General features: G+C 53.8%; 4 protein-coding genes across 4 annotated transcripts; 2 read left to right on the forward strand and 2 right to left on the reverse strand.

Annotated features, from left to right (window-relative positions):
- Positions 1-238: 238 nt before the first annotated feature.
- On the forward strand, positions 239-4,151 carry IAQ61_005567 (uncharacterized protein; the record flags this gene model as incomplete). The annotated part of the gene is made up of 2 exons (XM_003839997.2): positions 239-314; positions 364-4,151. The coding sequence occupies 2 exons, from the start codon at positions 239-241 to the stop codon at positions 4,149-4,151; spliced, it is 3,864 nt and encodes a 1,287-aa protein (XP_003840045.2).
- Positions 4,152-4,821: 670 nt separating this feature from the next.
- On the reverse strand, positions 4,822-7,080 carry IAQ61_005568 (uncharacterized protein; the record flags this gene model as incomplete). Its single annotated transcript, XM_003839996.2, has 1 exon — positions 4,822-7,080. The coding sequence occupies one exon, from the start codon at positions 7,078-7,080 to the stop codon at positions 4,822-4,824; it is 2,259 nt and encodes a 752-aa protein (XP_003840044.1).
- Positions 7,081-7,488: 408 nt separating this feature from the next.
- On the forward strand, positions 7,489-8,590 carry IAQ61_005569 (uncharacterized protein). The gene is made up of 2 exons (XM_003839995.2): positions 7,489-7,787; positions 7,881-8,590. Exons 1-2 carry the CDS (start codon positions 7,757-7,759, stop codon positions 8,429-8,431), a joined length of 582 nt encoding a protein of 193 aa, XP_003840043.1. The 5' UTR covers positions 7,489-7,756; the 3' UTR covers positions 8,432-8,590.
- On the reverse strand, positions 8,591-13,464 carry IAQ61_005570 (uncharacterized protein; the record flags this gene model as incomplete). Its single annotated transcript, XM_066096849.1, has 4 exons — positions 8,591-11,852; positions 11,913-12,121; positions 12,174-12,766; positions 13,250-13,464. Coding segments are annotated over 4 exons (3,975 nt in total), but the record flags the coding sequence as incomplete, so codon positions are not given.

The raw sequence follows: 13,464 nt of genomic DNA on the forward strand, positions 1-13,464 counted from the left end.
GCGCGTCTTTGACGTCTGGTCTCTCTTAGTCGCGTTTGGAGACTGGAGAGTGAAGCTGTCATCTGCCTTCAGTGCCCTCGACACCGTCCTTCACCCGCTAGACTCTATCATAAGATTCTATTCACGACTTATCTAGACTCTACGCCTCGCATTGTGTGCACTCGACATGCTCTGGTAGATTCTGGTGCTGGGCTGGGCTGTGCGGTGCTGTGCTCTGTTGTACTGGACTGTACTTTAAATGGCCCTTGCTGCAGTATCAACTGCAATGCATCTAGAGGCGAAGGGCTTGCATCCTTTCTTCTCCAAGGTGTCCAGTATGTCTGAGCTACGATTATTGTATACGGTTGACTGACCAGGATACAGAAGAATCTACACCCGAAGACCCGCAATCCACCAACGCAACGAACATTCTCGACGAAGCACACAATGGCCCAGAACATGATGAGACGATTCCTCAGTCGGTCAAGGGACGAAAGACGCGAACAAAAAAGTCTGGCACGCCGAAGGGTAGCATGTCTAGTGAATTCGCTACCAAGGGACAGACTTCTCTCGAGAGATTTGCGCGCCCAAAGGCCCAGAGTGCCAGTGACCAGGCGGCGACTAATGGTGATATCGTAACAGAAATTTCGCTAGAGGCAGATCCCAACCATGAGCGCAGAAAGAGGCAGAAGACGGCGTCGCCACCCCTGTCGATACAACCGCAATCCTCATCGCAACCACTGCACCGACATTTAGACTGGCATCACCAATTGCAAGTGGAAGCTGAGAATCAAACGAACGAATCGAGAGAAGTTTCGCTTGTATACGAAGCCGAGAGCGGGGAAACCCACATGGATGTTCAAAAGCCTGTATCGCTGTCAAGACTCGACGACCGTGCAGTAGCTTCAGACGCTGAGCTAGTTGCCAACCTGGCAGAGAATGCGACACCTGAAATGCGTCAAACACCCCCCAAAAAGCAGATCAAGGTCACTCAGAGTGGGAAACTGGTATCTAGTCCACCCAAGCCTGTGCTAGAGTCGCCCAAGAAGAGACGTGGCCGACCACGAACCAAAGTCAAAATCTCCCCTACAGTGACTGTGATCAAGTATGGTTCCATGTCAGACCTCAATAGCAGAACAGCTCTTGGTAAAAAAATTGAAGAAATACTAAACGGACCGAGACGGCCTGGGAGACGTGCTCCCAAGATCAAAGTAGCCACCACCAAGCCTACAGGTCCCTCCAAACCTCCTCATCCCTTCTTCACAGGCAAGAAAGATGATCCGCCTGCCAAATCTGCTGTTCAGCAACTACCTCCTGCCCCGCGAAAGAGCGCATGCACACCGGGTAAGTTGTGTGCTGAGACTCGTCGTGATCAATCACCGGAGGACTTACCAGCTTTTGGGATAAACGGAAAGAGGGCGCGTGGAAATAAACAGTCTGGACTATACGAAGCCTCTTGGCCAACAAGAGAAACAGCTCACGTCCGCAATTCGACCAGTCCCCGTCCAATGCGATGTCAAATTGAGACGGTGCAATTGGGGCTAAGGCCTCGCAAGATGAAGAATGCTGTTGTTCAACTATCACAAGATGAAGAGCTAGTCTCACGATTGGCGCGAAACCTTTGCAATAGTCTGCAGGACACATCGAGACAGCACTCCTCTACCTTTGAGCCACCTCAAGACGTTCGATTACCCACACGACTACTCACCACGAGCACGGATATATCGCGCAGAGTACGTGCGCAAGTTATGACTTGCCTAGGAGACCATGCCACACAAGAATTACAGCCGGGGTGCAGCCCTGCAGTGGCTAAGTTGTACTTCGACATCCACAAATCTCTAACGCCTTTTGATGAGGGAAAGTGTGAAAGTCAGACATGGAACCAGAAGTACAGCCCCCAATCCACTGAGAACATTTTGTACAACTTCGAACAGGCGAGGACTCTGAAGAATTGGCTAGAAAGCCTGACGGTCATGGCGGTTGGCGGCGCGCTCAAGACCTCTGTGTTATCTGATGCTAAGCAGCCACCACGTAAGAAGCGGAAAAAGGCTGCGGACGATTTCATTGTCTCCGATAATGAGGTAGAACCTGAAGAAATGATCGAGCTTCCCCATGCGGCAGTCATGTCTCACATGAGATCTTTACGAGTATCACGGTGGACCAGAGACAAAAATGTTGTCCTTGTCAGCGGGCCTCACGGCTGTGGAAAGAGCGCTATGGTGCATGCTGTTGCCAAAGAGTTGGGGTTTGAGGTGTTCGAGATCAATTCTGGCATGCGCCGGGCAGGTAAAGATATTCAGGACAAAGTGGGCGACATGACGGCAAATCATCTCGTTAATCACAAACGGGCCGTATCATCGATCAAAGAGGACCTTGGTACAGCCGAAAATACAGATACTGAGCAGTTTGATTCCGTTCTGCAAGACGACATTGCCAGTGGGCGTCAAGGCACAGTGACTTCCTTCTTCCAGGCAAAGCCCGCAGGGAAACCAAAGCATGTTTCCAGACCCAGGAGCTCCATTCCGAAAACGCAAGATGCGAAGAAGAAAATGGCGCCTGCCGCGCAAGCCGTGTTGCCCCTGATTGCAGAAGCCCGCACATCCCAGAAACAGTCTCTCATCTTCTTTGAGGAGGCAGACATTCTTTTTGAGGAGGACCAGCAGTTCTGGGCTCAGGTCACAAAGCTCGCGCTCAGTTCAAAAAGGCCTATCGTCATCAGCTGCAACGACGAAACACAAATCCCGGCCTATGATCTACCACTAGCGGCTATGCTTCGTCTCCAACCACCTCCAATCGACCTTGCAATTGACTACCTGCTAGTGCTTGCTGGTAAGGAGGGTCATATCCTGGAACGCAAGGCCGTGGAGGATCTATACAAATCGAGGAACCATGACCTCCGCGCGAGCATCAATGAACTGGACTTTTGGTGCCAGATGTCTGTTGGTGATAGAAAAGGTGGACTGGAGTGGATGTACCAACGCTGGCCACCCGGGAAAGACTGCGATGAGCACGGTGACACTTTGAGGGTGGCTAGTGAGGGTACGTATCAACCTGGAATGGGATGGTTATCCCATAACATTTTTGAGGCACAAGCACACACTGCGTTCGACAAAGAGGAAGAGCTCTTGAAGGAAGTCTGGAGAGATTGGGGCATCAGTCCAAACGAATGGACTTTGCCTGTGGATAGCTCCAGCCAACACTGCACTAATCAAACCCCCATCCCGCCCTCAAACTTGGCTATGCTCGGACGCCTCGACGACTTTGTCGACTCCCTCAGCGCAGCAGACGTATACTCTCGCATCGGCCTGCCAACCTATCCCCACCACCACCTCGAACCCACGGACCCAACCCTCCCCCCCATCCCCGACAAGACACGCCTAAGCTACACCCTCTCCGCGCCCCTTCTCCAAGTCGATCCCCGCACCGACTTCTCCTCCCTCGACACAGGCCTATACATCCAATCCCGCCTCCTCCTTTCCCGCGCATACCCAGAATTCTCACCATCCCCCCCTTCCCCTTCCAACACCAACGCCACCGCCACGGAAACAGCCTACACAGATTCAATCCTCGCAAGCAAAAACATCTCCCCACATCCCCACATCTTGACCCGCTCCGTCTTCGCCTCCGCCCTCGACCCCCTCGCCGCACCACCCGACGCACCACTCACGGAACGCAGCTCCTACAATCTCACACCCTCCTCATTCGACCGCACATTCAGCATCGTCACCCTCGACCTCGCGCCCTATGTCCGCAGCATCGTCGCACACGAACGCCATCTCGAGACAAAGCGGGCGCGCGTAAACGGCCTGCTCTGCCTAGGCGGAGCCCAAAAAAGAGGCCGCAGCACGAGGGCAGCGCGCACGGCGATGGAGGGCGGGATTAGAGAGACTAAGAGGAGGGAACGCTGGTTCGAGGGCGTCGAGCTGGATGCCGATCAGGTGCTTGGAACGGCGGGGGAGGGCTGGGCGGGTATGGGCTGGATAGATGAAGACGGTGGTAGTGGGGAGGGACGGAGCGAGAGGGAAGGTAGTCTGAGTGCTGTGCTTGATGGGGGGAATAGCGAGCACGTGCTGGATGCTGGACATGTTGCAAGTGCAGGCCAGGATGTGCTTATGCAGGACCGCGCAGTAACCGGGCGGGAAATCACGCTGGATTCCTCGCAACCGCAATGAGCCACAAACGTCAAGGACAAGAAATAGCCAGCTGGTTCTTTAGTTTTGGCAAAGTAGCGGGGAGAAAAAGGGTGGCTACCCCATCCGATCCCGATCCCATTCCCATTCCCATTCCCATGCGTGTCAAACCCTCAATCCCAGTAATCTAAACCGAAGATGAGAATTCCGTTCTTTGGCCACGTGTTTTCAAAACGCGTCATCGCTTCAAGACGAGCGCGGGTGCATCTTCACAATACAGCTCAATGAAAACCCTTATTACATTAGCCCGGGGAAGCAGGAAGTAAACAGCAAGCAAAAGTCTGCCAGAAAAACGCCCAGTACGATGAGGCATGAGGCGAATACACAACCCTTGGTACCCCTCCCATGCCCGCTTACATTCAACCCGCAAACAAACAATAAATCAACAATAATCCCCCCTCTCCCAAAGAAAACAAAAAACGCCGCCCTGACCCTGTTCGGGCAGCAGGTATATCTCCCCCGCCCCCCATCCGTCCATCCAAAACGCCATTTCATTTCAACATCAAAAACTTTCACGCTGATACCCAGCCTGGCTCTGTCGAAATACCCCCATCTCGCCTCAGTACCAACGCCGAGTCCACTCCCTCCACCGTCTCCAGCCCTGCCTCCACCGACGCCTGAGCATCTGGGCCTGCCTCGTGCCTCGCGCAAACTACGTCGCCGAAACAAGGGGGAGGCTCTTTCTGCCACCCTGGCCGCGGCGCGCACCTGCTGTGCGCATGAGGTGCGGGCTCACCTGGGGGATGGGTGTGGTTTTCGGAGTAGGGGCGGTGGGCAGGTCGGTGTCTGCTTCTGATTCGGCGTCTGAGGGGAGGGTGGTGAAGGATGTGTTTGTGCTCGGATCTGAAGTGCTAGTGGTGGGAGTTGGTGATGGAGATGCGGGTGGAGTTGACGATGGTTGTGAGTCTGTGTTGGAGTTGAGGTCGTTTGTGCTTGGTGGGGTCTGGGCTATTGGTGATGTAGGGATTTCGACGGTGGGAGGCACACAAGACTCAATTTCGCCAGGTTGTACTGGTTGCGGTTGCGGGGGAATGAGGTCGAGGAGGTCATCCTCCTCAGGAAGTGAGATATTCGCTGCTTCATCAATATCAACAAGGTGAGGATCGGTTGCAACGTCGGCCGGAGGCAGAGGGGCATCCGCGGGAACCGCCAGCATCTGCGGTAGACCGAGGTCGGTGCGTGGTGGCGCTGGAATGGGATCATCGATACGCTCGTAGAACAGCATAAAGACATTACCCTGGTGCGCGTCCAACTCCGAAATCGCATATACGCTATCGTCACTAAACCGCCACCACTGCTCTTCTTCATTGTCTTGTGCCTCATCTCCTTCGTCTTCAGCGCCCTCAACAGTCTCCTTTCTTTGACTCATCGGCTTAGGATGCGGTCGATAGCAAACATAGTGTCCATTTCCATGACTGCCATAGTGCGTCACCACTGCACGTAACCGGTACTGGAACGGCGAACTCGTCGTAGGCTCGTCGTCTGCCACAGCCAACATGGACTCCTTGGGATCCCGCGGCCACTCCTCGAGGGACATATCGGGATGCTGAGACCCGCTTGGTGTATTACCCAAGCACCAGTGCCCCAGATCCAGGATTTTGGGATACGAAACACCGGCCGTGTTCTTGTACGAGTTGCCCGTCATCTCATTGAAACTGCTTCGGTTGACATGTAAGACGAGGGATTTTGGCGCCCGCGCAATTACTATTTGCTTTGACTTTGTGCTCTTCACCCAGTTCTTCTTTGGAATGTTGAGCGTCTTTATCAGGGTTTTATCCTCAAAGTCTTCCTCGTCGAGCACCTCTTGTACGGCGTTCAGCCTGGCTGCATATGGCGAATCGGGGCTCTTAGCGACTAAAGGTGTCAATGTACTCTTCAGTTTAAGAAGTGTACACTTTGCGCATTCAACTCCTCGAATGTATTCCAAGGAAGTGTACTCGTCGAGACAGTACCTGATATCATAGGCGTGGTCTTGACCCAATGATACAGTGATGCAATTGAACGGTATCAGCGAAAGACCCTCCGAGTAGCCACAAGATGTGCATCCAACGCGCTGGGCGAGGAGCCCGTCCAGTGGATTGGGTACGGTCTTTGGTTGCTCCGTCAACGGGATGGACTTGGTCTTTTCCTTTTTCCTATTTTCGCAATTCGTTTCTGAATCGGCTGCACTGTCTGGTGAGTCACTCAGACTCTTTGCCGCTTCAACCCAGGAGACAGAGGTTCGCCTCTTACTACTTGACGCCTTCTTCACCTCTTCATCCATTGTGTCCAGGATCTTGCTGTAATACTCCTGCGCATCCTGTTGCTGGTATACGCTCATCGACTTGAGTTTTCCTCCAACCCAGAAGCTCTGGCCCACGTTTTTGGGATCGGTCAGCTGGCGGAGCAGGTCGTAAAGCGCGCCGTTCATGGACTCCTTGGTAAGGGAGGCATGTTCGGATTGTATCTTCGAAAGGTATTCGCGCAGCGACGGGAGCGACGCGAGCCCTTGGATGACGCTGTTCTGGTAGCAGGAATTGCTCATGTTGCCCAAGCCGGGAGGAGTTTCGGTCGAGCCTCTTGACAAGGCCCCCGCTACGCCCCGTACCCCTTTCTGCAGTAGACCCGTAGGACTCAGACTAAAGAGGCTCCCCAACATTCCTCCACTGCTTGATGCCGTATCGTCGCTCGTGTCAGATTCGGATCCGTGTGGGGAGGATGCGCCTGCGTGGCGCAGGATTTGGGCAGCCATGCGCGCCAGTCGATAAAGCCAACGGCCAACCGGATAGCCGAGGAACTCGACGGTCTTGAAGAGAGTGTATACTATGACGACGGCTCCAACTACTGTCGAGGCAAGCGATTGTAGGCGTGGTGCGGCTGGGTTGGGCCGTTGTTGATAGTCGTCGAACTCTGGATAGGCGGCGTAACCCATAGCTCTCACCTTCTAGGCTTGGGACGCTATTGTTATTGTGAGTGATTGGTACTTGTATATTGGTCTGTGCGCGGTCGCAGGCAGATTTGGCGAGGTTATAAAGTATGAATGTGCGTGTGAGTGTGAATGTGAATGTGAACAGTGAAGAAGGGCTTCCGGGCGACGTCCCACTCAGCCTTTAAACCCACGCATGGACAAAGTCTCGCAAAGCAAGCACGAAGCGGTACAGTGTGCCTGCGACATGGATGGGTGAAGCAGAAGCAGAACAGCGTGGAGGAAGACGTGGGTTAGAGTCAAAAGGGACGCTGGACAGGTGGATGGCGGTGGATGGACGGTGGCGGCGTTTGATTATCAAAGGGACAGTTTGTTGGCTTGTGGAGAAGCTCAGGGCCATTGTCGGGGACGCTGCCGGAATCCGCTCAAGAGGGCTTAGCGCATTGATGTGGGTCTTAGTGAAATTCATTTTGTGTTCTAGGTACGTCGTGGGCAACATTTTATTGCGAACCAACATCCGACACGAACTGAACCCAAGCAAGTAAACAAGATTGACTCGACAAATCCTTGAGAGTTTAGATCCATCCTTCTAGCACCAAAAACTTCCCACAACGTCCATGGAAAAATAATCAAGAATTCGCGAAACCACATCTACTCCATAGGTACCCCCCAAACCGCCCAAATGGCCAAAACCGCAAAAGTCAAGAAGCGCCGTACGTCCCACCTCAAACGCCCTTACCCCCGTAAATATATATATATATATATATATATATACTCCCTAACCTCCATCTAACACCCCCCTCCAGAAGTAACAGTGCACTCGCGCGCCGCCCGCCGCGCCGCCTCCCCCTCCCTCAACCTCGACAAATCCGCAAAACCGCCTACACAGCCAACACGCGACTCCGCCTCGCCCTCACGCCCCTCATCCCTGAACCCGCACGCGCTGGCCGCCAAAGACGCAGGCATAATCAAGAAGCAAAAAAAAGGCAATCTGACGCGGGCGCAACGGCTGCGGCAGCAAAAAGGGCTCGAGCGGGCGGCGGAGAATATGGATAAGCTGGAGGTGAAGCGGAATAAGAGTTTGGGTAGGGAGCGGAAGGTCAAGGAGCGGGCGAAGGGGTGGGAGGATGTTAATGATGATGGGGTCAAGGTGGGGAGGAAGAAGGGGAGGAAGGAGGTGGATGTGGGGTTGGAGGATGCGGGCGGTTGGGTGGATGAGGATATGGATGAGGTGGATGTGGGTGCGGGTGTGGATGCAGTGGTGCAGGATGGCGAGGTCAAAGGTGATGGGCAACAGGTTGATGTCGCTGTGGAGAAGAGCACGGTGATGTCGGTTGGAGACGACGAGCTGTTATAGGGTGGGAGGGGACACACCGCTGGTGGCGGGAAATAGAGACAGCCGCTTGTCGTGTCCGTCGTACCGATTTGGAAAAGTCCATGATATGATACCCACGTGTTACGAATGAACCATCTTGATATACGCACATTAAATCAAATCGGAAAAAGGCGTAATAGGATTAAAGCAAGTGCAGAGCGCATGCAGCAGAGACCTATCATACATCCATCCACACACACATCTCTCTCTCTCTCTCTCTCTCTCTCCTCATCGACATCGAGGCCCCCACCTGATCGTCAAAATGCCGAAGCGCCAGACGAGAAAGCAGAAGAAAGAAAAGAAAAGAAAAGAAAAGAAAACCTCAGCGTGGGAAACCATGACGCGCTAAATGAAAACCATTAGATAATGCAGCAGAAAGCGAACGGGCATAAAACAAATCTCAGAGTAAAACTCCTCTTCCTATCTTGTAGACTTCTCGTGCAGCTCAGTCGCCAATAACACTCTCGTCATCTGCAGCCACATCTCCATTGGCGCCGCCTTCGTCCCTCGTCTCTGCATCAGCATCACCCATCTCTTCATCCTCCATCTCAGCGCCCTCGATCCCACCATCCCGCTCATCTTCATCCTCATTGTCGATCTCGTCGTCCTCCTCATCCTCGTCTTCGCCATCACTAACCTCTACAATCTCCTTGCTCTTCGGCAGCTTAGTCGCCGCCTTCGCAGGCGCCGCTGGCTTCTTCGCTGCCCTCTTGACCTTGGCATCCTCGACATGATTGACAACCTCCCTCCACGTATGCGTCAATTTTCCCTTGTTCCTCTCCAGCCTCTTGCGCACTGCCTCACCGGCAGCTCCAAACGCGCCGACGAGCACGGCATGCACGATACGGCCGCCAAAGGCACAGAGGCTGTTTTCCGTGAGCAGGGCGCGCACCTGCTTATCAGTCACACCGTTTTCCGTGGGCTCGCCTTCATCGTTTTCTGGCTCCTCGTCATCGGGGTCAATGGGGTCGTCATTGACGTCTGGTTCTTCGAGACGCTTGTGTGTGAGTTTTGCAAGCGCGTTTTCCTGCGCGTTTAGAATGGCAAAGAGTAATTTCACAGTATCTCCGTCAATGTCTCTGCATAAAGCTTCCCAGTCATCATTACCGCTGTCCTTTGCATTATCGCGTCGACCCTGTGCCTTCTTAGGCGTCTTGATAGCTTTCGCGCTGCTGCTCTCCTTCGCTTTGACGCGTATAATGTGAAACATGCTGTGAATATCCAGCAGGAGATTTGCGGCGTCAAGGCGTACCTCGTCGACGCCTTTACGGGATTCCATAATGGCCATGAGGCTAGCTATGCACATGTCACGGCGCTCGACGAGCAGACCAAGTGCGTCGTCAGACATGGATGTTCCGTCTTCGATGTGGGTAGCGCATTCGCGCGATTTCCAGAGGAAGTAGATGAGCATGAGGGACATGGCATGGCGCACGAGAACGTCCTCCGCTTCCTCGATTTCGTCATCGAGATCTTCGGTTGGGATTCCGCGGTCTAGGATTTGGAGTACGGCTTCGATGGCTGGGGAGTCCAAGGCTGCCTTCTTGCCCTTGCCCTTTGTTTTCGCAGGCGCGGTGACGTGGTCGAGGACAGAGGCATCAGAAGTTTTGGCTAATTGTGCCATCTTAAGAACGACGTTTGAGACGCCGACGAGAATGTTTTGGTCGAGGCTGCCGCGAGTGGTAAGATCGCGGTCACGCCGCAGCACGTCAAACGTGTTGATCAGGTCGTCCCAGAGCGATTGTATTTTGATGCTGACCGTTTCCTTGAGCTCATCGTTGTCTTGGGCATACCTGATTGATTCAATAGCTTCTATCAAAACTTGTTCATTATGGTGGGTAAGGAACTGTTTGTTGATGTCATCAAGCAGTGCTGTCAGCGCGGCGTTTTGTCGTAATTCTTGAAAAACTTCGAGATTGAGTTGGCGCTCCAGACGGAGACACAACGCAGCCGCCTCAGGAAGGGCGCCAAACTTCTTCAGAAGCTGGGGTATCAGTAGTGAAAGCCGTCGAGCCATGTCTGATTGGTCCTCTTTATCACTATCGCGCTGGGCCTTGGTCTTCTTCTTGTCTTTTTGCGCCTCTGCCAGTCGATGGAGACGTAGATGAACGGAGGCATTGAGCACATCGAGCAGGACCGTCTCATGCCTCTCCTCTAGCTGGCAATTTTGACGAAGCATGGCCTCAGCATCATCGCTTGTGCCATTCTGTGTAGTTTGTGAGTGATCATATAGAAGATAGCCCGCGATCACCTCCCACGATCTTATCTCTGGAATGGCATCATACAGAGCCTGTGCCGCGAGAGAGCGTCTCGACTCAACACCGGCAGTTATCAGCCCAAGCTCTGCACCACTTGCAGAGATGCGCTGGATCTGAGATGGCAGTTCGGCCTCGTCTTCGTCGTATGAGAGCAGCTGGTCTACAAGACACTTGAGCTTCAGCCACTCTAGCCGTGGGTTGTGATATTCTTCGTCATCCTCGTCAGGTGGTGCTAGGGCTTCATTGAGAACTTCCTCGCCTCCCATATCTTCCACGAGCGCGTCGTAGGCCGCGTTGACATTTTCTGCGAAGAAGCCGACCACAGACTTGCGGACCTTGGCGTCCGAGTCAAAGATGAGTTTACCAACAGAGTCGATGTCATCAGGCTCCAAGAAGCCAGCTTCACGTAAGATGTCGAGAAGCTCCACTGCAGCGGCACGAACGTTGTTCTCTGCATCGTGCGTGGCCATCTCGACAATGCGCGGCCTGAACCGTTCTGTAAAGGTCTTCAGGCCTGCCAGTTTGTTCTCGTCCTTGAAGAGTCGTGCCAGCTGGTGCAGTACTTCAATGCGCGTAGGGGGATTGGCATCTGACAGCACCCAGCCCAGATAACGAAGTTTAGTGCCGTCAAAGAACTTGTCGGGGTAAGTGATGATCCAGTCCGCCAAGGCAATGACACTGTCGATTCGAATCCGTGGGTCGACATCGCGATAGCGATGTACGTAGACGACGCTGAACCAGTCGTCTAGCGCACTCTCGACCACCTGCAGTCTCTGATTGTACTGAGCAATCTCCTGATCAGCTGCCGAAACTCGTGCCTTGTTGACACGCGACTTTTTCGACTCTGCCTCGCTCTGGCGTATCCGCTTGGCTGTATTCTCGACAATATCGGCAGCCACTTCTGCTAATGCGGTTGTGATGGCTAGTGCTGCGACTGTACTTGTGTGTCGGATGGGACGATTTCCCGTGGAAGACATGGCACCGAGCCATACGGATATGTTCTCAATGAGCTCTGTATTGTCGTACATGAGCCCCGATTCGGCCACCGTCCGGACGAGGGCTTGGAAGAAGCCTTGCAGCGCGTGTTTGAAAGCATGGCCGCCACCGTCCTTGGGTTTTGCAATCAGCGGGTAATCGGTGATTTCATACTGCTTGCTGTTAGCGTGCTGGTGGTAGAGGGGGACAGCAGATGAGGCCTTGCCACGCACCTGCTGAAACTCTTCCTGTATTTCGGCCACGCGATTCGGCGCGTTATCTGGGTCTGCTATGTCTTCTTCATTGATCCGCAGGTCACAGCCCGCGGCCTGCAGCACCAGATTGATAATCTCAGCCACAGCTTTGGCTTCGTGCTCGCCAAATCGCGCAACCCATCGTGCTGTGACATCTTCTAGTCGGTCTCCGCTCGCAAACACGTCGGCTAGTGCGCGTCAGTCATCCATGCAAAGCTGCCAGTACCGGACAGGCCCTACCGTAGAGTCCTTCAGTCTGCTCCGGAAGCATGCTCTTGCGCACAGGTGCTTTGCGCGGCCGCTTGCTCATTTTCTTCGCCGCATTGGATGCGGGACGGATCGCGAGACTGACACTCGTACCATTGGTCTTTGCCTTCTTCGGCGCCGGCTTTCGGACAGCTGGCCTACCCTTCTTCTTGCGCTGGCGCTCCCTCAACTCTTCCTCGTCTGGCTCACCCTCGCTGCTCTCCGACTCTTCTTCTTCTTCAGACGACGGCGCGTCGGCATCAAGCCCACTGTCTTGGTCCTCGCCGCCTTCGCCGCGCTTCCGCTTCGCGCTTCCCGTTGGACTTGTCCCAGGCGTGAATTTCTCTGGTTTCTTGGACACGCGTCCGGATTTACGTCGCGTGGAGGGGGCGACCTGGACAGCCTGCGAGGGCGAATTCGCGGCGCTCATATTGGGTGCGCGCGTTGGAGGATTGGGCAAGGTGGAGTTGAGGTGGAGATGTCGAGTGGCGCGACAATGGCAGTCGATGTGCTTGGTGCTTGGGGCGGGGAGACGCGTTGGTGTCTGAGCTTTTAGGGTAACGGTAAGGTTCTCTCGCACGTGCCCACTGGGTACGGGTACCTACGTGTTCAAGCAAGCACAGCACTTGAAAGGTAAACCAGGTAGGCAATGCTCAAGCAGAAGCATGTTTCCACGAATGCTCGCAGCGTTGATGTTCGATGATGTACTCCAGATTGTCACCTCTGCATCTGCGTCTAGTCAGATGTCTTTTCTCAGAGGAGCGTACAACAACCACCTTCTTTGGGTAGGTGATTGCAGCGAGACATGAAGACAAGCTTGGTCTTTGAAGCTAACTGGGCCGCGATTTTGTAAGCCATCGGCATACATGATCTTGTTGCCTGTGTAGTACCCATGGTGGATCAAGAGCCTTCAAGAGGTTTACCGTAAACTACCTATAGGAGCTATTCTCCAAGAATTTGCACCGCAGGAACAGGTACCCAGGCCAACACGTGCAAATTGAGAGGGAACCTTTATTTGATCGCCGTGCCGGGGAACCGGTGTCCAAGATTGCGGTAGCTACCTACTGTACCTAGAGTACTGGCAATGGAGCCTATTTGGATAAGGTATGGGTGGGCTGTCTTGGTATGGTACCGTAATCGTAGGTAGACATACCGAATACTGGGGATGACAAGCTAGGATCAAGATGCTGGGCAGTGCAAGAGTTGGGAAGCCGAGCTGATTGGCCGGTGATGGGGTTTGGTTGGCTTCCATGTGACTGGCTAGGTTGGCCATGCAGAGCAAAGT

Source organism: Plenodomus lingam (genome assembly GCF_022343315.1).
Source record: "Plenodomus lingam strain CAN1 chromosome Unknown contig_22, whole genome shotgun sequence".
Lineage (NCBI taxonomy): Eukaryota > Fungi > Ascomycota > Dothideomycetes > Pleosporales > Leptosphaeriaceae > Plenodomus > Plenodomus lingam.